The sequence below is a fragment of the Vicia villosa genome, unplaced genomic scaffold, assembly GCF_029867415.1.
Source record: "Vicia villosa cultivar HV-30 ecotype Madison, WI unplaced genomic scaffold, Vvil1.0 ctg.000863F_1_1, whole genome shotgun sequence".
In the NCBI taxonomy this organism is placed as follows: Eukaryota; Viridiplantae; Streptophyta; class Magnoliopsida; order Fabales; family Fabaceae; genus Vicia; species Vicia villosa.
Window position 1 is genome coordinate 547692 of NW_026705390.1, and position 17559 is coordinate 565250.

Sequence of the window (17559 nt, forward strand, 5' to 3'; positions counted from 1 at the left end):
TTCATCATCACTCAATCTTCCATTGTTGAAACCATTGATTGTCCTTCCGACCCAAACTCTGCATGTCATACAACTTTTGATTTCTGGAATGCCTATGTTGTTCCAAGAAATTTAAGTAGCTCTTCTAGACGTCTTCTCAACAATCTAGATTTTCTAACTCCTTCAAAGAAAAACTGGTTTCGGTTTGTCCTCTCAAATTTGCATCCTAGGGGAGATTTCCACAATATTGTGTCCTAAAGGGATCATTTTCTCATTCATCGTCTCGAAAAGGGCGTCCTGTAAATATTCATGCTATCATCTTCAATCATCTGAAGGAATCCTTTTTGGCCTTCCGATCTGGTCATAACTTTTTCATCCCATATGGACGTGTTCTATCCGCCTTATTCGAATTTGTGGAAGTCGTTGATATCCTTCAGAGCAAATTTTCCAGATAGTGATGAAGTACTGTTTGATGAAAGTTGTGATGTCTTTATCTTCTGATTGTTCTTGACTTCTTTATGTTTTTCTTGTTTTTATGTTCTCTTGTATGTTTCTTCAATGCATTCTCTAGCCTTCTTTTATGTTTCGTTTACTGCTTTTATGTTCTTTTTTATTATTGACAAAAAGGGGGAGAAACGTAAAATATTTTGAAACCATAACAGTTCACCAAGACTAAGTCTCAAACATTTCCATATAACATGAATGTTTATTTTTTAAAAAAGAACATAGAAAGTTAAAACTTGATTGAAGGAGTTCTTAAAACCTTCATCAGAATTCTAAAGGAATCAGTGAAAGTAAAATCAACTGATCAGCACTTCCTCATACAGAATCTTACAGGAGAGTATTTTAAATTATCTGAGTATTTTATTCAGGGGGTTTTCTAATTCTATATTGTTCTTAATTTTGTTTTCAAAATATATGAGTTTTTGTCATCATCAAAAAGAGGGAGATTATTAGAACATAGTTTGGTTCTACATCTTCGAAAGAGTTTTGATGATAACAAACACATAAATTTAGATAAGAATAATCTGATGATCAAAAGATCAGAATAAACGGCATAATATTCAATGGAAGATTCTGTAACGGCTGGGAATTAAACTCAATGGACAGAATCTCTATTTTTGGAAATAGACTTAAATCAAAATTATCAACTTCCAAATAAAGAACTTTTGTCTCTCAACGGATCTCCAAGCTCGTTCTATATAAAAGAGTCATCATTCAAGAAAATTGCAGAGAATACACGCACGCACGAATTAAAAGAGCTATCAAATTATTATTTCTATCATACTTTTATTTCATATAATATTTTTATGCTATAAGTTGTGTACAAATCACGGTAGTGATATAGCTTAGTAGAAGCAAATTTCTAGACACACTAAAGTTGTAATAGCGTAAGAGTTACCAATGGAAAACCGGATTGTGGTTCTTCTTGAGAAGACTTAAACGGTTGTTTAAGTGTTTGTAATCAAACTTTTTTATTAGTGGATTAAGACCTCGTAAGAGAGAGGCAAAATCATCTTGGCATGGTGGACTGGAGTAGTTTGAGTTCAAACGAGCCAGGATAACCAAACGTGTTCTTTATTTTTAATTTATTTAAAAATCCAATCCAACCCCCCTTATTGTGTTTTTCATTTCTTCATTATTTATTCTATATACTCTAGTTAGGGGTGACAAACGTATGTCTGCCCCGTTTAGGTCCGCCTCATAAAAACCTAGAATAAAATGAGGTGGGACGGGACGGGCATAGTTAAGAGCGTGAGCCTAAAACCATGACTCGTCCTGTAAAAAAGTAAGAGCGGGGCGGGCTAAGTCTGCAGACACTATACTTTTTAAGTTTAAAAATGTAAAATTTTATGTTAATGTTTGTGCCGCAAAAACCCGTATAAAAAATGGGACGAGACAGGGCGGTCACATTAAAGGGTGAAGGCCTAAAACCTTAGCTTGTCCTGCACTAAAGTGCGTGCAAAACGGACATGCTTAATGAACCTGGTCTGTTTTGTCACCCCTAACTCTAGAAAGATGGCCCTTTTTAAAGATGTGTACCATAATTTACTGTATAGAATATAATATTTGCTATAGTTAAATCGTAATTAAATAAAATTGTATAAAATATATAACATAATTAAATCATCTTTAAATAAAATCTTATTTGTTTTATCATGATTGAACTATATCGGAACAACAAAAATTTAAGGAAGTTAATCTTGTATAAAAAACTATGATATACTATACTACCCATTCTATTTTACAATAAATCTCAAAATAAATAATAATTATATATTATTATTATTATTATTATTATTATTATTATTATTATTATTTTAAAATTAATTAAATAATATAGTAGGAAATTATAGTAGAAAAGTATATATAAATGAAAGGAAAAGAAGAAAAAGAAAAAAATGTATATTTTTTAATTGTGTATTCACCGTAAAATGAGTCTTATGGAATTCAATTTGCTTTTATTAGTGTAGTTCCTTGCAAGATTGTTTCGTTTGGGGCTTTACAAATGGAGGATTTAAAATTGGAAATTTTTTCCTCTAATGACGAAAGGGAATTTCTTAACACATCCTATGTTTTTCTAGTGCATCGCACAAAAATATTTAAATGTTCCTAGATTTCAGAGATATATCTCCAGGACACGCTAAGGTATAATAAACCACAAACTTTCCCGGAGTTACATTTCTGATATCAAACCAATAGTGTATTTCCATAATAATGTTTTATAGAATGCAGAGAAATAGAATTGAAATGCACTAAATTCACAAAATCAAAATACCATTGATATCATAAAATAAACAATACATAAGGAGTTTTTAATATAGGTCAAACCTTACACTTTAACATCCAGGTGGATGGTGCAACATCTTGATAATATCATCAATCGATCTCGAAATAGTCGCATTCAGCTCAATCGAAACTTTTGATTCTAAAAGGGTAAAAGTATTCCATATAGCCCGTAAATCAGCGCCCATCTTCAGCTCATGGTTGATGAACTCAAGCTTCCATTTGTTGTCAATAGATGGCGAGCGGTACTCATTCTGGTTTTTTGTGTTTTAGTATGAAAAAATATGAAAGTGAGCTTATTTGTAGTAGTGGGATGATATTATGGACCACACAAACACTATCGTTTGGCTTCGTGAAAAATATAATTAAGAGCTGATCGAGATATGTTGCTGACCAACTGAGAATATAAAGTGTTTTCTTTGAACCTGGGTTCCAACACTGTGATACTACGACCAAATAACGTTTGTATATCATTATGCTGGTTTAGTATCATTTGGTTCACTGATTCTCAATCCGCACGCAAATCACCCTTTCTATTTCCTAACCAATTCTTCATAGAAGCATGAGCAGACTCAACTTGGTTAGTTATTGTATTTCCAAGGTGCATAACCTGATCGGTCCAAGCTCAAACAATCTTCTCCTTTACCTGGTCCAAAATTATGCTTTCAACATATTTTAGTAAATCGGGATATTTCATGCACACCTTCCTAAAATGTATAACAATATCAGCATATAACTCTTTGTAGATGCATTTATTATAAAATTTCATGCATCCATAATTTTCTCCATAATAACGTCCGCCTTGACCAGTTTTCCATCTTCACCTGCTATCTATTTTGTCCCTACAGCGGATTTAACACGACTTCTCACATTCTTAGTAATGTGATACCTGCAAAGTAATGCATAAGAAGTGAGAAATATCGTTGCAACTGAATTCCTTAATGCGGTATCTCGGTCAGTAACAATGACTTTCGACATATCTTCTTGGTCCTTCAACATTAACCGACAAACCTCTAAAGCCCATGCAAAATTGTCCTTTTTTCTCACTCTAGAAATGCAAAACCAACCGAATACATCTTCTCAATCGATGTAACACCAATAATTTCCAAGAATGGAAGCATGTATTTGTTGGTCTTATACATTGAATCAATTATAAGCAAAGTGAGAAACGTATTGAATAATTTAGTGGAATCGGTATGAGTTCAATATATATCTCTTACTGTTACTCCATTCTCATATCTCTGATGCCTAGAAACGTAATTTTTATCATCTAAAGTTTCAAGAGGTGTTGTATTTCAGTTTGATCCCCCTAAACGCTAATTTGGATTGATAGTGCCTATTGTACACTTGCTTGATATTTGAGATATTCCCGGGTATTTTGCCCTTCAAGGTTGTAAGTATGTTTTTGGGAGGTACCAAATTCAATATCATGTCGGAAACACATTCCTTCTCTTCCGAAAAGAGCCGACATGCAATTGGATGATTGACTAATTTTGCACATAAATCATGATTATGTAAACAACATATCACATTAAATTTCCATTTATTATTTACCAACCGATAACCACGCAACTTAAATGGACATTCACATTTTTTTGAACCGGTATCATCTCGTTTCAAATTTCGGAGAGGGTATATATATTTCTCACTTCTTTTGCATGTCAAAGTCATAAATGCACATCTTTTATTTGAACCATTATCAGACCTTCTGATTGCTAGTTTGGTGGCCTGTGTACGAATCCACTGTTGCATGTCATCACGAAATTCATACTCTTGTTCATTTTTTAAATGGTCTTGAATATCTACCACCTTAACTAAGAGAGGTGAAACAACTTGAGACACAATAGATTTGGGAATAGCATCGGGATGCACCATACCTAATGTAAAAAAAATATTTAATTAAGAAACATCCATAGCAAGGAAGAAATTGGTGAAAAATAAGCACAGACAAATACCGGAGTTGTATATCCGGTCCAGTTCATTGCATAACCGGAAGTACATTTCCGGTATCAGTGTGACCTTTTTTTCCATGAAAACCCATATTAATATGATGAATGAGAGTTGAAATGAATGAACTTTACCTTAAATTACACTTCCTCTAGCTCCTTTTGATATGATGAATCACAAGAATGAATATTTGAAGTGAAAAACTTGATTGAGAATGGAAGGGTTTTTTAAGAGGGTTTATGAACAAATTTGGAAATGAAGCTGGTTCATGCTAGTAGCTATTTTAAGAAATTTCCGAAAATACACTTCCGGTAATATCTAAAATGGAAAGGTAGAATTTCCAATTTCCCGCACCGGAGATAAATATCCATATATAATTAGAGTTATATCTCCGATATGGTTTTTAATTTTAGAATGGAGTGACACTATATTTTGTCTGGCCTGTGTGATGTAAAAGGTACCTCGTATGATTCTTTTCATATGATTCTTTTCACCTATATAAGGTGACATAAGAAATTCCCATGATAGAATAGAGAACTATGTCTCGCATAAGCCCAAAAGGCACTTTGAGACGGAAATGAGAAACATATCCATGTCTATGGGAGTCTCCACCTCCGTGTTAACTACCATAAAATCTAAAAATACATAGTTCAATTTACATGTTGTATTTTTTACCTTATCATATAATTTTTTTATTGAAAAGTTGAAACATATATATTATGTTTAGTAAAAGAGATAGAAATTTAAATGATTATTTTCAATTTTTAAAGTTTAAATATATTGGTGGTCAAAATTTTCATTAACATATATTAAACTTTTGTTAGATAAAAATAACAATTGATAAGTTAGTTGATAGTTTATAGTTTATGACTGATGATTGATGGCTGATAGCTCATAGCTGATGATTGATGACTTATAAATAATAAATTAATTAAAGTGTTTAGTAAAAATTAGCGGTTTAACTAGCTGATAATTTAAAATGATATAAAAGATATTTAATACATAATTATTTTATTTTAAATTAAAAATAAATTATAAAGGGTAAAAGGAAATTTTAGTTAAAATAATAAGGGTCAAGTTGGAAGAAAAATGATAAGGTATAAGCTAAAACACTATTTGAAATATCGTCTGAAAAATAAGATATACTATAGTAAAATAAGTTATAAGCTCGTGATGAAACGATCGTTCAAACAGGTATTTTATTATCATATAAGCTTATAAATTATAAACTATAAGCTCAAAAAATGTCATGTTAAACACAGTTCAAGTATTTTCAAAATAATATATTTATCATTGATCATTAGTTTCTACATTTTTTACTAGCTTTTGATTTTTACTGTTAATTTGATTAAAATAATAATTTTATTTTTTATTTTAATATGTTTATGGAAGAGAGAGATGGAAAATCTTCCAGTAGTGGGGATCCGGGCGGAGATGAGCAATAAATTATGGGGTGAAGATATGGATCACACTCGCCTCCACCCGTCTCATTGACATAGACACAAATAGGCAATTGAATCATCAATATACTCCCTCCGGCCATAATTATAAGCAAAGATTCTCTTTATAGGTTTATTGAGTAATGAATGTATCTGATCTACATAAAAGACCAGATACATTTATTATTCAATGAATCTAAAAATAGAATATTTGCTTATAATTATGGCTGAAGGGAGTATAATAAATAGAGTTAAGTATACAATTCCCCTGTAATATTAGTGAGTTTTGTTTTTAGACCGTGTAAAAGATTTTTTTAATCCCCTTATCTTATCTAGATTTCTTCATTAACCCCCAAAATGTCACATGTTTTCAAAAATTTACCTATGTTTTTCAATGTGGCTTTTATTTTTAATTTTTTGCATTTGGGGACAATTTGTACCGACACCGTGGCATAAATTCATTTCTTCTTGTTTGGTGAGTCTAAGGTTTGTTCTCCCTTTCTCTCTTCATCAGATCAACGAAGCAAATGTTTATCGTTTCTTTCACATTCGTCTTGCTGCAAGTGTTCATCGTCTTAATCATGGGTGGAAGAATAACATCGTCCGTTGGTAAATCTTTTGGACGGGACGTGCCAAATGTGGATGTAATGAAATAATAAAAATGTGGATATCCAACATCATTGATAACCATAATCGAAAATTTTATAAATGTAAAAATTCAATGGTAAGTATTTGTTCAAGTTTGTAATCATATTTTTAACTCATATATATGTGTGAAAAGTAACAATAAAATGTTGTATATCCTGTGAATAAACAGCCATAAATAGAACTAGATGGAGTATTTTTTTTCTAAAATTGTTTTTTAAATTAATTATTATTTTTTTGTAATAATAACAATAAATAAAAACATAAAAAGAACAAAAATATATGTGAGAGGGTTTTGGTTTGGGGGTTTGCAAATTGCAACTGCAGTTTGAAGTGTATCAATCATAAACATTATTCCAATCACCGCCTTTCAGATTCAGCATCACAAACACAATCTGGTGAGTCTATTTTCCTCTTTTCTAATCTTAATTGCTTGCTTTTATCGCTTACTTCTACTACCCCTTTATCGTTTTTCGTCTCAAATATACTTCAATTGCTGAAAACAAAAACAAATCTTTCTGTTACTCAATTGTTCCCTTAAAAAATCCCAATTTTGTAGACCTAGGTTTCAAATTGGGCCGATAATAGCGTATGATTTAGATATTCTCTTTAAAGTTTACTCTTGCTATGTTGTCAATAGTGTGTTTTAGCAGCGGAATAGCATAATAGTGTAGTGGTGGTAGGATTCAGCACAACACTTTTGGCCTGCGAGCCACCGTCAGCCTGCAATAGCGGCTTTAGCCGCCATTAATTGTGGCGTAATTGAGGCCCCAGACTGCTATCGCGTCCGCTATTAGGATTTGGGGAAAAAAGTTACTCAAACTCTTTTATTTATACCCATTGTCTTTTTGTTATGATGGTCTCTTTAATTTTGTGTTGTTTTGTTTGAGTATTTATGTTTACTCTGCATACTGGTTTTTAGCTTAAGCAATACCGGCTATCAGCTATAGTGCTATAGTATTGTTGGGACTTGGGGTCGGTGTTACGCAAAGCTTTCAGAGATTAACAACTTGGGACTCTTGATGAGCTAGTGCTTGATGCTATTGTATAAGGCTTTTAATGTTATTCTCTTCTATTTTCTAAAATTATGCAGTACTGAAAAGTGTCATTGATTATGCAGTTTTTAAACTATTAATAGCTGGAACACTCGAGCTAAGAACATGGCAAATCAACCAAATAATGATAACCAGCAAATGCTGAGTTCTGCAGCACTTATCCAGAAAACTGATGAGGATCAAGTAGTCAGTGGCCCTTCTGCTGTGGGCTTTATAAATTCATTGGAACAACGGTATCACAAAATCAAAGAGCATGCAGAAGCTTATCCTTATGTATGGGCTTCCTATATTGTTGTATATGGTGGCTTTGGTCTCTGGACTACCTATAGATGGAGAAAGCTTCGCAGGACAGAGGACAGTGTGCGCAAACTTCAACAAAGATTACGTGAGCTCGTTGAAGCTGAACAGCCTGCTAGTTCTGCCAAAGTGGTTGAAAAGGGTTCCATATCTTCTGAGAAACCTTCCAAATAGAGCCTACAGCATTCTAATATTCCTTACCAGTTACAAAAGCCAGGTAGTCTTGTTTACTGACGCCGATATTACTTTTCTTTACCATCATGGTTGCTGTTGGCTTGAAATAAGATTCTTTGGCTCCTCTATTCAACTGAATCATTAGAGGAAGTCCTCGAGTAGATTGTGCATTGTGGACATCGTTAGAATTTGAATATCATTTTTCCTTCCAAAGTTTTGTGGGTATTATTTTACCAAATCATTAGAAGTACTATACTCCATACTGTTTCTTATGCAGCTAATTACTAGTGTTATATTGCATATGTTCTAGTCTTGTACTATTAAGCATCACTACAAATGATTGAACCAATGGAAAGTAAATGAATATTTCAAATTTGATATTAACAAGATGGTTTATTGATTTGTGCACTTCTTAGTAGTAATTAGTGTTGCATATTTTCATCCTCAATCAAATATTACTGCTTCAGAATTGTTACTTCCAGAGGTACATTGGAGTGGAGTGTGATTGAATAGTAAGAGATACTACCATTGTTTAGATTGTTGAAAATAGGATACAATGAAATCAAACAATGGACTGCAGTGTATCTCATTTCACGGGCTATGTTACAGGAACTAAGCAAAGTTTGACCAAATATTTTAGCCAGAGATCAAATTTGGGTGTTGCTCGTTGAAAGGAAACGAGTTGGCCAAATATTTCTATGAAGCCGAATATAACAGAAACTTTAGTTGTTCACTGCAAGCTTACTTTGAACTTTGGCAATTTTGCATAATGAGCATGAGATGTCACTTCATTCAATGTTGATATTAACACTTATACGATCAACCACCAATCAACCCCAGAATAGACTCTTGTATGAAGAGACAGGTTATGTATAAAACAATCCATTGTTCTCACCAAACCATTTGAGATTTTACGTTCATAGCAGATTTTTTACAGCACATAAAGGGCCAGTTTGTTTCAGCTTTAAAAAAATGGATTTTTTCTTTGTATTTTTGAAAATAGATTTTCTAAAACCATTTTTTAAAATATATTACAAATTTTTTTATATTCGTTTTTTCTAAAATGAAACAGTTAATTTGATATCCTATAACATAAATATACATAATTGAAGACCAAAACTTAGTCAAAATCATAATTTTTTCAAAAAGTTGTATTTCAAAAATGATTTTTATGAAAATCTATTTGAAATAGCTTTAAAATTAAGTGATTTTTTGAAATTTTGATATCCAAATTTTTTCCCCATAAATAGATGAAATACCTAAAATCACATTTTAAGAATAACTATTCAAACAAATTTTTCATTTGAAACTTTTATAAAAAGTTTCTTTGTAAAAAAAATTTTCACAAAATTTAGTAACATTATAAAAATCATTTTTAAAAAAAGCCAAAACAAACGGGCCCAAACTTGCTAATGTACCCATTCATTCCATGATTCCTGATACAAACCGCAAGAACACTCTAAACTCGTGAATCATAAATGGACCAATCAATCTACCCAACTAATATGTCCACTTAAAATATGGAAATAATTATTTAAACAGTTATGGTTCAACTATAGCAAATAAGATAATCAAAATAAAATATTAATGAGTTCACCAATTGATAAATTATTTTGAATATTAGGCCCTCTTTTTTTTTACATAAATTGTTTCATCTTTGTATTCACACTAGATACAATACAGAGATGTATTTTTCATATTCACATCAGACTGTAATTTTTCACTTTTTTGGAGAACCATTAATGAAATTAACGATGTATTATGACTATACTATCATTATTAATTTTATTTAAATTAAACCACACACTTTCAAAATAATAAGAAAATGACGTATATAAATTAATAAATTCAAAATACACAATAAAGTCAAAATAAAATACAACTAATAATAGTGCTCCTAATATATATACTGTAAATTAATGCGTATGACGAACTCGGGCCTCCTGTTTCTACGTTGCCTCATGTACTGTAGTTCCTATTGTGCCTCATCCATGATGGCATTTAAAACGTCTCTCACCTCAGAGTCATCCGGAAAGAATCCTCTATTTATATTTGTTTGTCCAAGCTCCGTGATACGAACATATCTAGGAAACACATCAACAATATAATACGCCATAGCCTGCTCCTCTAGTATTTTCTGATGAGCTTGCCTAGGTGGATCTTCTAAAACATCTGGTGTTATATAAGGATGTGACACTTTAAAATATCATCGGATGTAGTCGTGTGCAGCACGCTAGTTGTTAGGAGTTATGATACTTTATGCTTCATATAATATCAGATAATTAAGGTAATCATCATACATGACACTCATATCTCTGTGTGTCATAGCAGGAAGAGCAGACTCAGAAGGGTCTTTAGGAACAAAATGCATATAACTGAATTGTCGCATGACGCACTCAGGAATGTGAGGATACATCAGACGTGAACCGCAAGCCAACGATCCAGAGAAGAAGGCAATTTCATAAAAGGGATGTGTCTCACGGTGATCGACGTACGTATGGAAGTGTATATCATCCCCTACCACGAAGTCAAGATATTCTTTATATGGTTTCGTCGATTGGTTCCCTCTAAGCGGGATGAATGCAAAAGTACATGGTATATCCTTAATATAGGTTGGAGCACATAACCAGTCATATATTCCTGGGAAGTGCTCGAGGATCCAAGCCTGAAAATGGTACATATGAATCATTAGTAATGACTTAGCAACTGTTATGAAAACGGCACAAAAACACTAAAAGATGCATAAATATTACCCTTAATACTGTGATGTTGTTTGTCATTTGTTTGGTGTTCCACATACAACCTTCAAGTAACTTGGAGTATAGGTAGATCAAATGAGCAGCCCCCTAATTGTACTCATGGATCGGCTCTAAGTCAGCGAAGTATCTTCGGTATATCACATCCACGTAAGTGGCACTCTTGTTCATAAAAATAGATGTGTCAACCCAGTACAATATGTATGCTCTCAAAGTATATGTTATATGTTGCACAATATACTTATCCTCACCACCAGCTTGCTTTGCATCCTGAAGTTGTTATTTATACAACCTCTCTAGAAATCGAAACAGAGCATGAGCCCCTCGGATGACTTCTAACTCCTGAAGTTGTTATGTATACAACCTTTTGATCTCATGTGATTCTTTAAAAAAGTGCACCTATCTGGAGTACGCTTTCTAATCGGGGGAAAAAGTTCCAATTCTCCATGGGATTAATATCAATAAAATAGGTGTTTTTTTTACTTCTAAGTGTATTCTAAATCGGTGTGGTTTTTAAGAAAACACAAGGGAAAGAGTAGGGATGTTCCGTTTTCTAAAAGAAGTGGAGTTTTTCTTAGTATGTTTTATGTTTATAAAGTCAAATAAATATTAAATATATGTCACATGTCTTAAAAATGTGTGTTATTTACACACAAACTATAATAATGGAAAAATGTCATAAACGGACATGTTCGTCCCGTTTAAATCCATTATGCAAAAACTCACAAATAAACAAGATGGAACAGGGCAAACATAGTTGAGGGTGCTAACATAAAACTTTGATTTGTCCCACAAAAAATGAGGTCGGAACGAACCTACAGACACTACCCTATTTAAGCTTTAAAATGCAAAAAAAAAAAATGTTAATATCCGCGTGCGCAAAAAACGAGGCATAGCAGGGTGGAGGCTTAAAAACTTGACCCGCTCTTAAAAAAGTGAGGACAAAATGTCTTGCAGACCGGGCCTATTTCACCACCAAAAGAGATACGGAGAAAATCTTAACCCAAGAGGAATAAAAGTAACTCCCAATGTATGAGAACCTACGAAATTATTTTTTGCCATGGGTTTTGTAGAAAATATACTATTGTTTTGTTTTTGCATTTTTGTGCATACAATTGCAAGGGAAGTGATGAGTTATATGATATTAAACCACTCAATCAATCATTAATAATTGCTTATTTGTTTGTTCCCTTAAACGACTAATAAGGGTTGAGCAAGCTTCTGATTGAGGGGGAGAAGAGGATTGAGAAACGGTTCTAAAGGTGAGAAAGGAGGAGAAACAATGAACGTGTTTTCAATCATTGTTGGCATGCAAGGAAGAGACAAGAAAGGAAGATATAGGAGATGAAGAAGAGAGGTGGAAGGAAGAGGAAATTATGTAGCTGGAAAAGGATGGAGTAAAACAATAGAAACACTTCAGAAAAACAAAATTAGCTTCTTATTTAATTGGACAAAAAACTCTATGGATTGAGAATACAACATAATGGCATATTTTTGGCCAAAATACAACAATTATTTAAAAAAATAAAGGTGGTAAAAAGAAGGCAGTGATTTCCCCAGCTACCTATTCCTCAAGACTCAACTTTCACCAATCAAAAAATCTACACCCCTACTCTACATTATGTTAGCAATCTAAAGAAATGATAAGAGCAATGGAGATAAGAAGAGAAATGATTAAGGGGAGAAAGAATCCGGGAGTGTGAGATTATCAACAGTTAATTAGCAATCAAAGCCACCATTACAAGATAATGAAGAAGATCGTTATCTATCTGCATATAAAAAATCCTTCCAAATTCAGAATCCTTGTCTCTAATTAACTTAGCAACCATTACTCCGGTTGTTGTTGCCCGATCCTTAACATTGTTAAGTTTATATATTTTGCAACTGAGAATAAGAGATCCGGATTACCGAGCCGGAAAGTGAGGTGGCATGCTTGCACACGAGGGCTTCGGTAGCCTGCTCCTCGGTCTCAAACTGAACCAGACCTTGTTTCTTACCATTCATCTCAAAGACTTTGCTATTGACAATGGTTCCGTGCTCCTCTAGAAGGGTCACAATCTCCTCCTCGGTGATGTCTTGTGGGAGTGTGGACAAATGGATCATCTTTGTTGGGGAGCAGCAATAACGGTAATTTTTAGCAGCGTTACGGTTGAAACGGTTGAGATTTGAGTTGCTGTAATCGTGTGTGTCAGCACCTTGGGTTATGTTTGGATGCTTTGAGAAGTTCACCTCAAGTCGTTTATCAAACAACAGGGCTCCCTACATGTCAAAGTTGAAAGAAAATGTTTATCATAATCTTAGAAATTGAAAACCAGGTAAGCAAGGTGGACATGAAACAAACCTTCAGGAAGTGTACTGCCAGTTCAGCTTGGAAACCATCTCCCATCTGGATAAGTGCATGATCTGGTTTATTGCGTAGAAGTTTAATTCTCACGATGTTCCCATAAAGGGAGAACAAGTTGAACAGTTTGTCCTCGTCAATTCTCTGAGATAAACAAATTTGAAGCTAAATAGGCTGAGACAGACGGGGATTAGATAGAAGACAGAGAAAAGACTTACCTCGGGATTAAGATTTGAAACAAGAAGTGTACACCTATCATTCGTCCCAGTTATTCCTGGAGGCAAGCCTCCCCCAAAGGCAGCTGCAATGGCTGCAGCATTGGGCGTCTACAGTTAAAAAAAACAATAGTTAGAAGATTTAGAAAGATCCGAACAAGGAGCGATCAACCATCACTCAATTTTTACAGTGCTTCTCATAAGCTACAAAATTATAATAACTTAAAACATTCAACCATGCCAGTATAACATCAAATTGGGGACTTCAACTTGATCTGAAAAATACGCACCTGCGGATATCCAACTGAAAGGAGGGGGAAAATGATATAAATTAGAACACTAACAAATAACATAATCTGATAACAAAATAAACCAGCCAAAGCAGTTAAATTAAGCACCTGCTCTGGCTCCAGAACCCTGAACACCATACATGTTTCCTGCATCACCATATCCCACCTGTTTCACAGAAGATAGAGTAAAAAAAATGCCTATTAGAATGCACTTCACAAATATCAACAGGAAGATGTGATTCATAAATAGATAAATAAAAGTCAAACATAGCATATACTTGTGAAGGTCTTCCTTTCTGTTCTGTAGGGAGACTAGGGTTTGTGAAGTCTCTGCAAAAGATGCGGAGTAAGTCAGCAATAATGTGGTAATAAAATGGTGATTAAGTGATCAAAAAAAGAGAAAAAAGACACTGAATCACCTTGATCGGTCATTATTGTAGTTTACTTGTAATTCATCAAGGCTGTAAATGAGATCAATTAAATATCCATATAAGAAATTAAAGTAACTAAGAGAAAGGAAGAAGGTTCAGGTGTTACAAATTGACTCAAACACAAGCATAACATAAGTTAGAGAACTAACAATATAAACCCAAAAGCCAAAAACACAGAAATGATTTAGAGAAATGTAACCTACTTTGAAAATTGAATGTCCAGCTGACAGCAACCATCATAAATATTGCGACCCTAGAAATTCCAAAATTTCAATTAGTATTTAGAAACAAAACTAGAAGTAACAAGTCCTGTAAATCCCCAAACATAAAGGAAATGTTAAAGAACCTGAAGTGCAGTTCTTGCAGTAATAGCACTCTGTTGTGATTGGTACTGGATAAGAGCCTGAAAGCCTACAAAGTTGGCAAACATATGATAAAACAATTAGTAAAACACATAACTTATTGGTGTTAAATTAAAATTTTATGAAACTACACACAAACTTATTGACGTGCATAATTATCGTTCAACAGTTGGATCAGCGATATCATTTCTTTCTAAGTTATTAATGGTGTCACAGTGTCCAAGTATTAATGGGGTGAAGGTGTGTGCGGGGGTGCGTGAGTGTCTACTTGAATCAGACAAAAGTATTGCATGGTAAAATATAATCCCAATCCACTCAGTTAAAATTCAGAAAAACTTAAAACAGAAAGAAAGAAGAGAAAGGGAGAAATCTGAGAGAATCTGACCAGCTGACTTCTGAAATGTCACAATCTTTTCCACAGATCCATGAGGAGAAAAAACTTGATATAGTACATCCACTGTTATGGGATAGAGCACGTGATGTATTGTAACTAAGAGAATTCGATTTGGCTGTGCATCCAGAGGGTTCCAAACAGAAAGACAGCATTGAGAAAGAGAAGAGATAGAGAGAAAGGAGAATAAATAGAGAAGTATATGATAAAGAGAAAATGATAATTATAGATTCATAGAATACAAATTTTACAAACTGAGCCCACAGAAATGTAATGGCCTGAGATACTGATACAAAGATGTAGGGAGATATATCACAGAGAAAACATAAAGTACAAATCCAATTCAGTGTATTTTGTAAGCAATCAACAAGATGAAGCATGCAATTTTCGGTTCTGAAATGTAAACGAAAAAATCTAACCTCATCTCCCCGTCCTTGAGTTTGATCTACTGTTGTTAGCTCTTGATGAGAGGAAAACTGGACATAAACATTCCTCCCCCTAACATAAAATATAAAGATAATTAGATTATTCAGGCAATTTTAATATCAATCGGAATAGATAGAGCATTGCAATCTCTGTATATAATCTCAAAAGTTCAAGATATCAAAACAATAATCATTGAAATCATGTAAGGCAAGCTAATTGTACCTTATGCTAGGTTGAGTATTTGCATAAAATTGTAAAGAACTGATTGCAGAAGGAACGTCTTGCATTTGGATAAGTGCCTGCAAATACAGCGCAGCTATTGTAGTATTGTACAAATAAAAACATGATGAAATGAAGCACCTTAAAATTCAAGGTGTTAAAGAGAAAACCTGATTTTTTGCACGCAACATCACAAGCTTTGTTATGACTCCAAAAGGTTGAAATAACTGAAGTAAATCATTCTGCAATCAAAAGGGCAAAAGTTAGAAATCACTCCGGAACTTCTGAAAGACTGAAACAAAGAGCTCAAATAAAATTTCAGTGTAATAACATAAAAATAGCCTATAACTGTAATGGAGTTCAAATATTATCCAATAATGTTTAAACTTATGAGTTCAAATATTAATTCCAACTCCATTTTATCCAATAATGTGGACAGAAAGCTGCAATGGAGTAAAATAAATGCCGATCATGGTCTAAGAAAAAGTGATAAAATAAAATAAAACAAGCACAGACAGAGAGAAAATGCTTGAGCCATTCTGCGAAAGGACTGCATATCTAGGCATAAACTGACACCAACATGAAGGTTCTGTCAAATGGACGAAAGAGAAAGACTAGAAGCAACACAAGAGACGAGATCTACCGATTCAGATTAAATCTAGTCTTGGCAATAGAGCTAAACAAAATATGGTCACAAATCGCAATCATATCGGATTTCAGGATGACCCTTAAGAAGAAGTTTCTAACATATTAATTTCCTGAGCAAAAACATTCAGCAAATAGAGAAAGAAAGTGAGAGTCAGGAGAGTACTTCAGATATTTCGTGCCCCACGTTTCGAACATGAATGACTTTGGAAGGTTCAGTCATGGTAAATTAACCTGAAAAAACCATATAAAAGATTAACAGCAGTTTAAACTAACCTGTAATAATAACTATAACAACCATACTAAAACACTTAAACTCATTCTTAATTGTTCAAATTATGGATATCATCATCAAATTTATACAGTTCTCAAGTCTGAATCCATTTTTAAGTATGCCACTGAAGTAAAGTAATAAAAATGGACATTTGAAAATCTTTCTCTGAAACCCCAATAAAAAAAACCTTAAAAAATCACTTTTTCTGATATTCTTCCAAAATCAAATTGGACTAGATCACGATGAGAATCAAATCACAATGCCAATAGATAAATCTTGAGGCATCACAGACAAAGTACAATTTAAAGAAAAATGATATTTTTATCTCAAACTCTGATGAAAGTGTTGGAGACCGAATATTGGGAATACGCAAATCAAATAGCAGTAACAGGGATTAAAAATTAAAATAGGTCGTGTACAAATTTCAGCTCAGAACCCCAATTTTGCCGTAAATCGTAAAATCTAAAGTCAAAAAGAGAGAGGGAGAGAGAAAACTTGCCTGAGAGAGAGAGAGAGAGAGAGAGAGAGAGAGAGAGAGAGTGTGTGTGTGTGTTTTATTAAGAGAGAAGTGAGGCACGCACGCAGAATGTGGTGAATCTGTTAAGTTAACCCTGGGTATGAATGTTATGTTAGGTTTGTTAATGTGAAAGAGTTTGAGATATGATAGATAACCTATGTTTGAATTTAAGGCTCAAAGTTTGAAGAATGGTCCCCTCCACTTTTTATACTTATCCATTTATTTTTGTCTTTTTACTTTGGACATTTATGCCCATAATTGTGTAGGCTAGGGTTGGACAAAAAATAGGTCTCAGGGAATCCGACCGAAACCGAGTGTTTTTTACATTGGGTTAGATCGGTTTGGATTCGCGGGTTCACGGGTGCTCAA

At 33.5% G+C, this 17559-nt stretch overlaps 2 protein-coding genes across 3 annotated transcripts; one reads left to right on the forward strand and one right to left on the reverse strand.

The window, feature by feature from the left end:
• Positions 1-7048: 7048 nt before the first annotated feature.
• Positions 7049-8731, forward strand: LOC131631764 (uncharacterized). The gene is made up of 2 exons (XM_058902525.1): positions 7049-7195; positions 7918-8731. Exon 2 carries the CDS (start codon positions 7958-7960, stop codon positions 8321-8323), a length of 366 nt encoding a protein of 121 aa, XP_058758508.1. The 5' UTR covers positions 7049-7195; positions 7918-7957; the 3' UTR covers positions 8324-8731.
• Positions 8732-12736: 4005 nt separating this feature from the next.
• LOC131631787 (polypyrimidine tract-binding protein homolog 3-like) lies at positions 12737-17331 on the reverse strand. 2 transcript variants are annotated; one of them, XM_058902557.1, is made up of 15 exons: positions 17173-17331; positions 16566-16633; positions 15925-15996; positions 15758-15834; positions 15529-15607; positions 15104-15227; positions 14703-14767; positions 14560-14609; positions 14345-14386; positions 14204-14255; positions 14034-14091; positions 13926-13939; positions 13639-13746; positions 13421-13564; positions 12737-13338 (listed from the first exon to the last, which is right to left on the reverse strand). In XM_058902557.1, the coding sequence occupies exons 2-15, from the start codon at positions 16620-16622 to the stop codon at positions 12949-12951; spliced, it is 1332 nt and encodes a 443-aa protein (XP_058758540.1). In that variant the 5' UTR covers positions 16623-16633; positions 17173-17331; the 3' UTR covers positions 12737-12948. The 2 variants fall into 2 exon arrangements, with proteins under 2 accessions (XP_058758540.1, XP_058758541.1); XM_058902558.1 differs by having other exon boundaries at positions 16566-16635; positions 17177-17325.
• Positions 17332-17559: the final 228 nt, after the last annotated feature.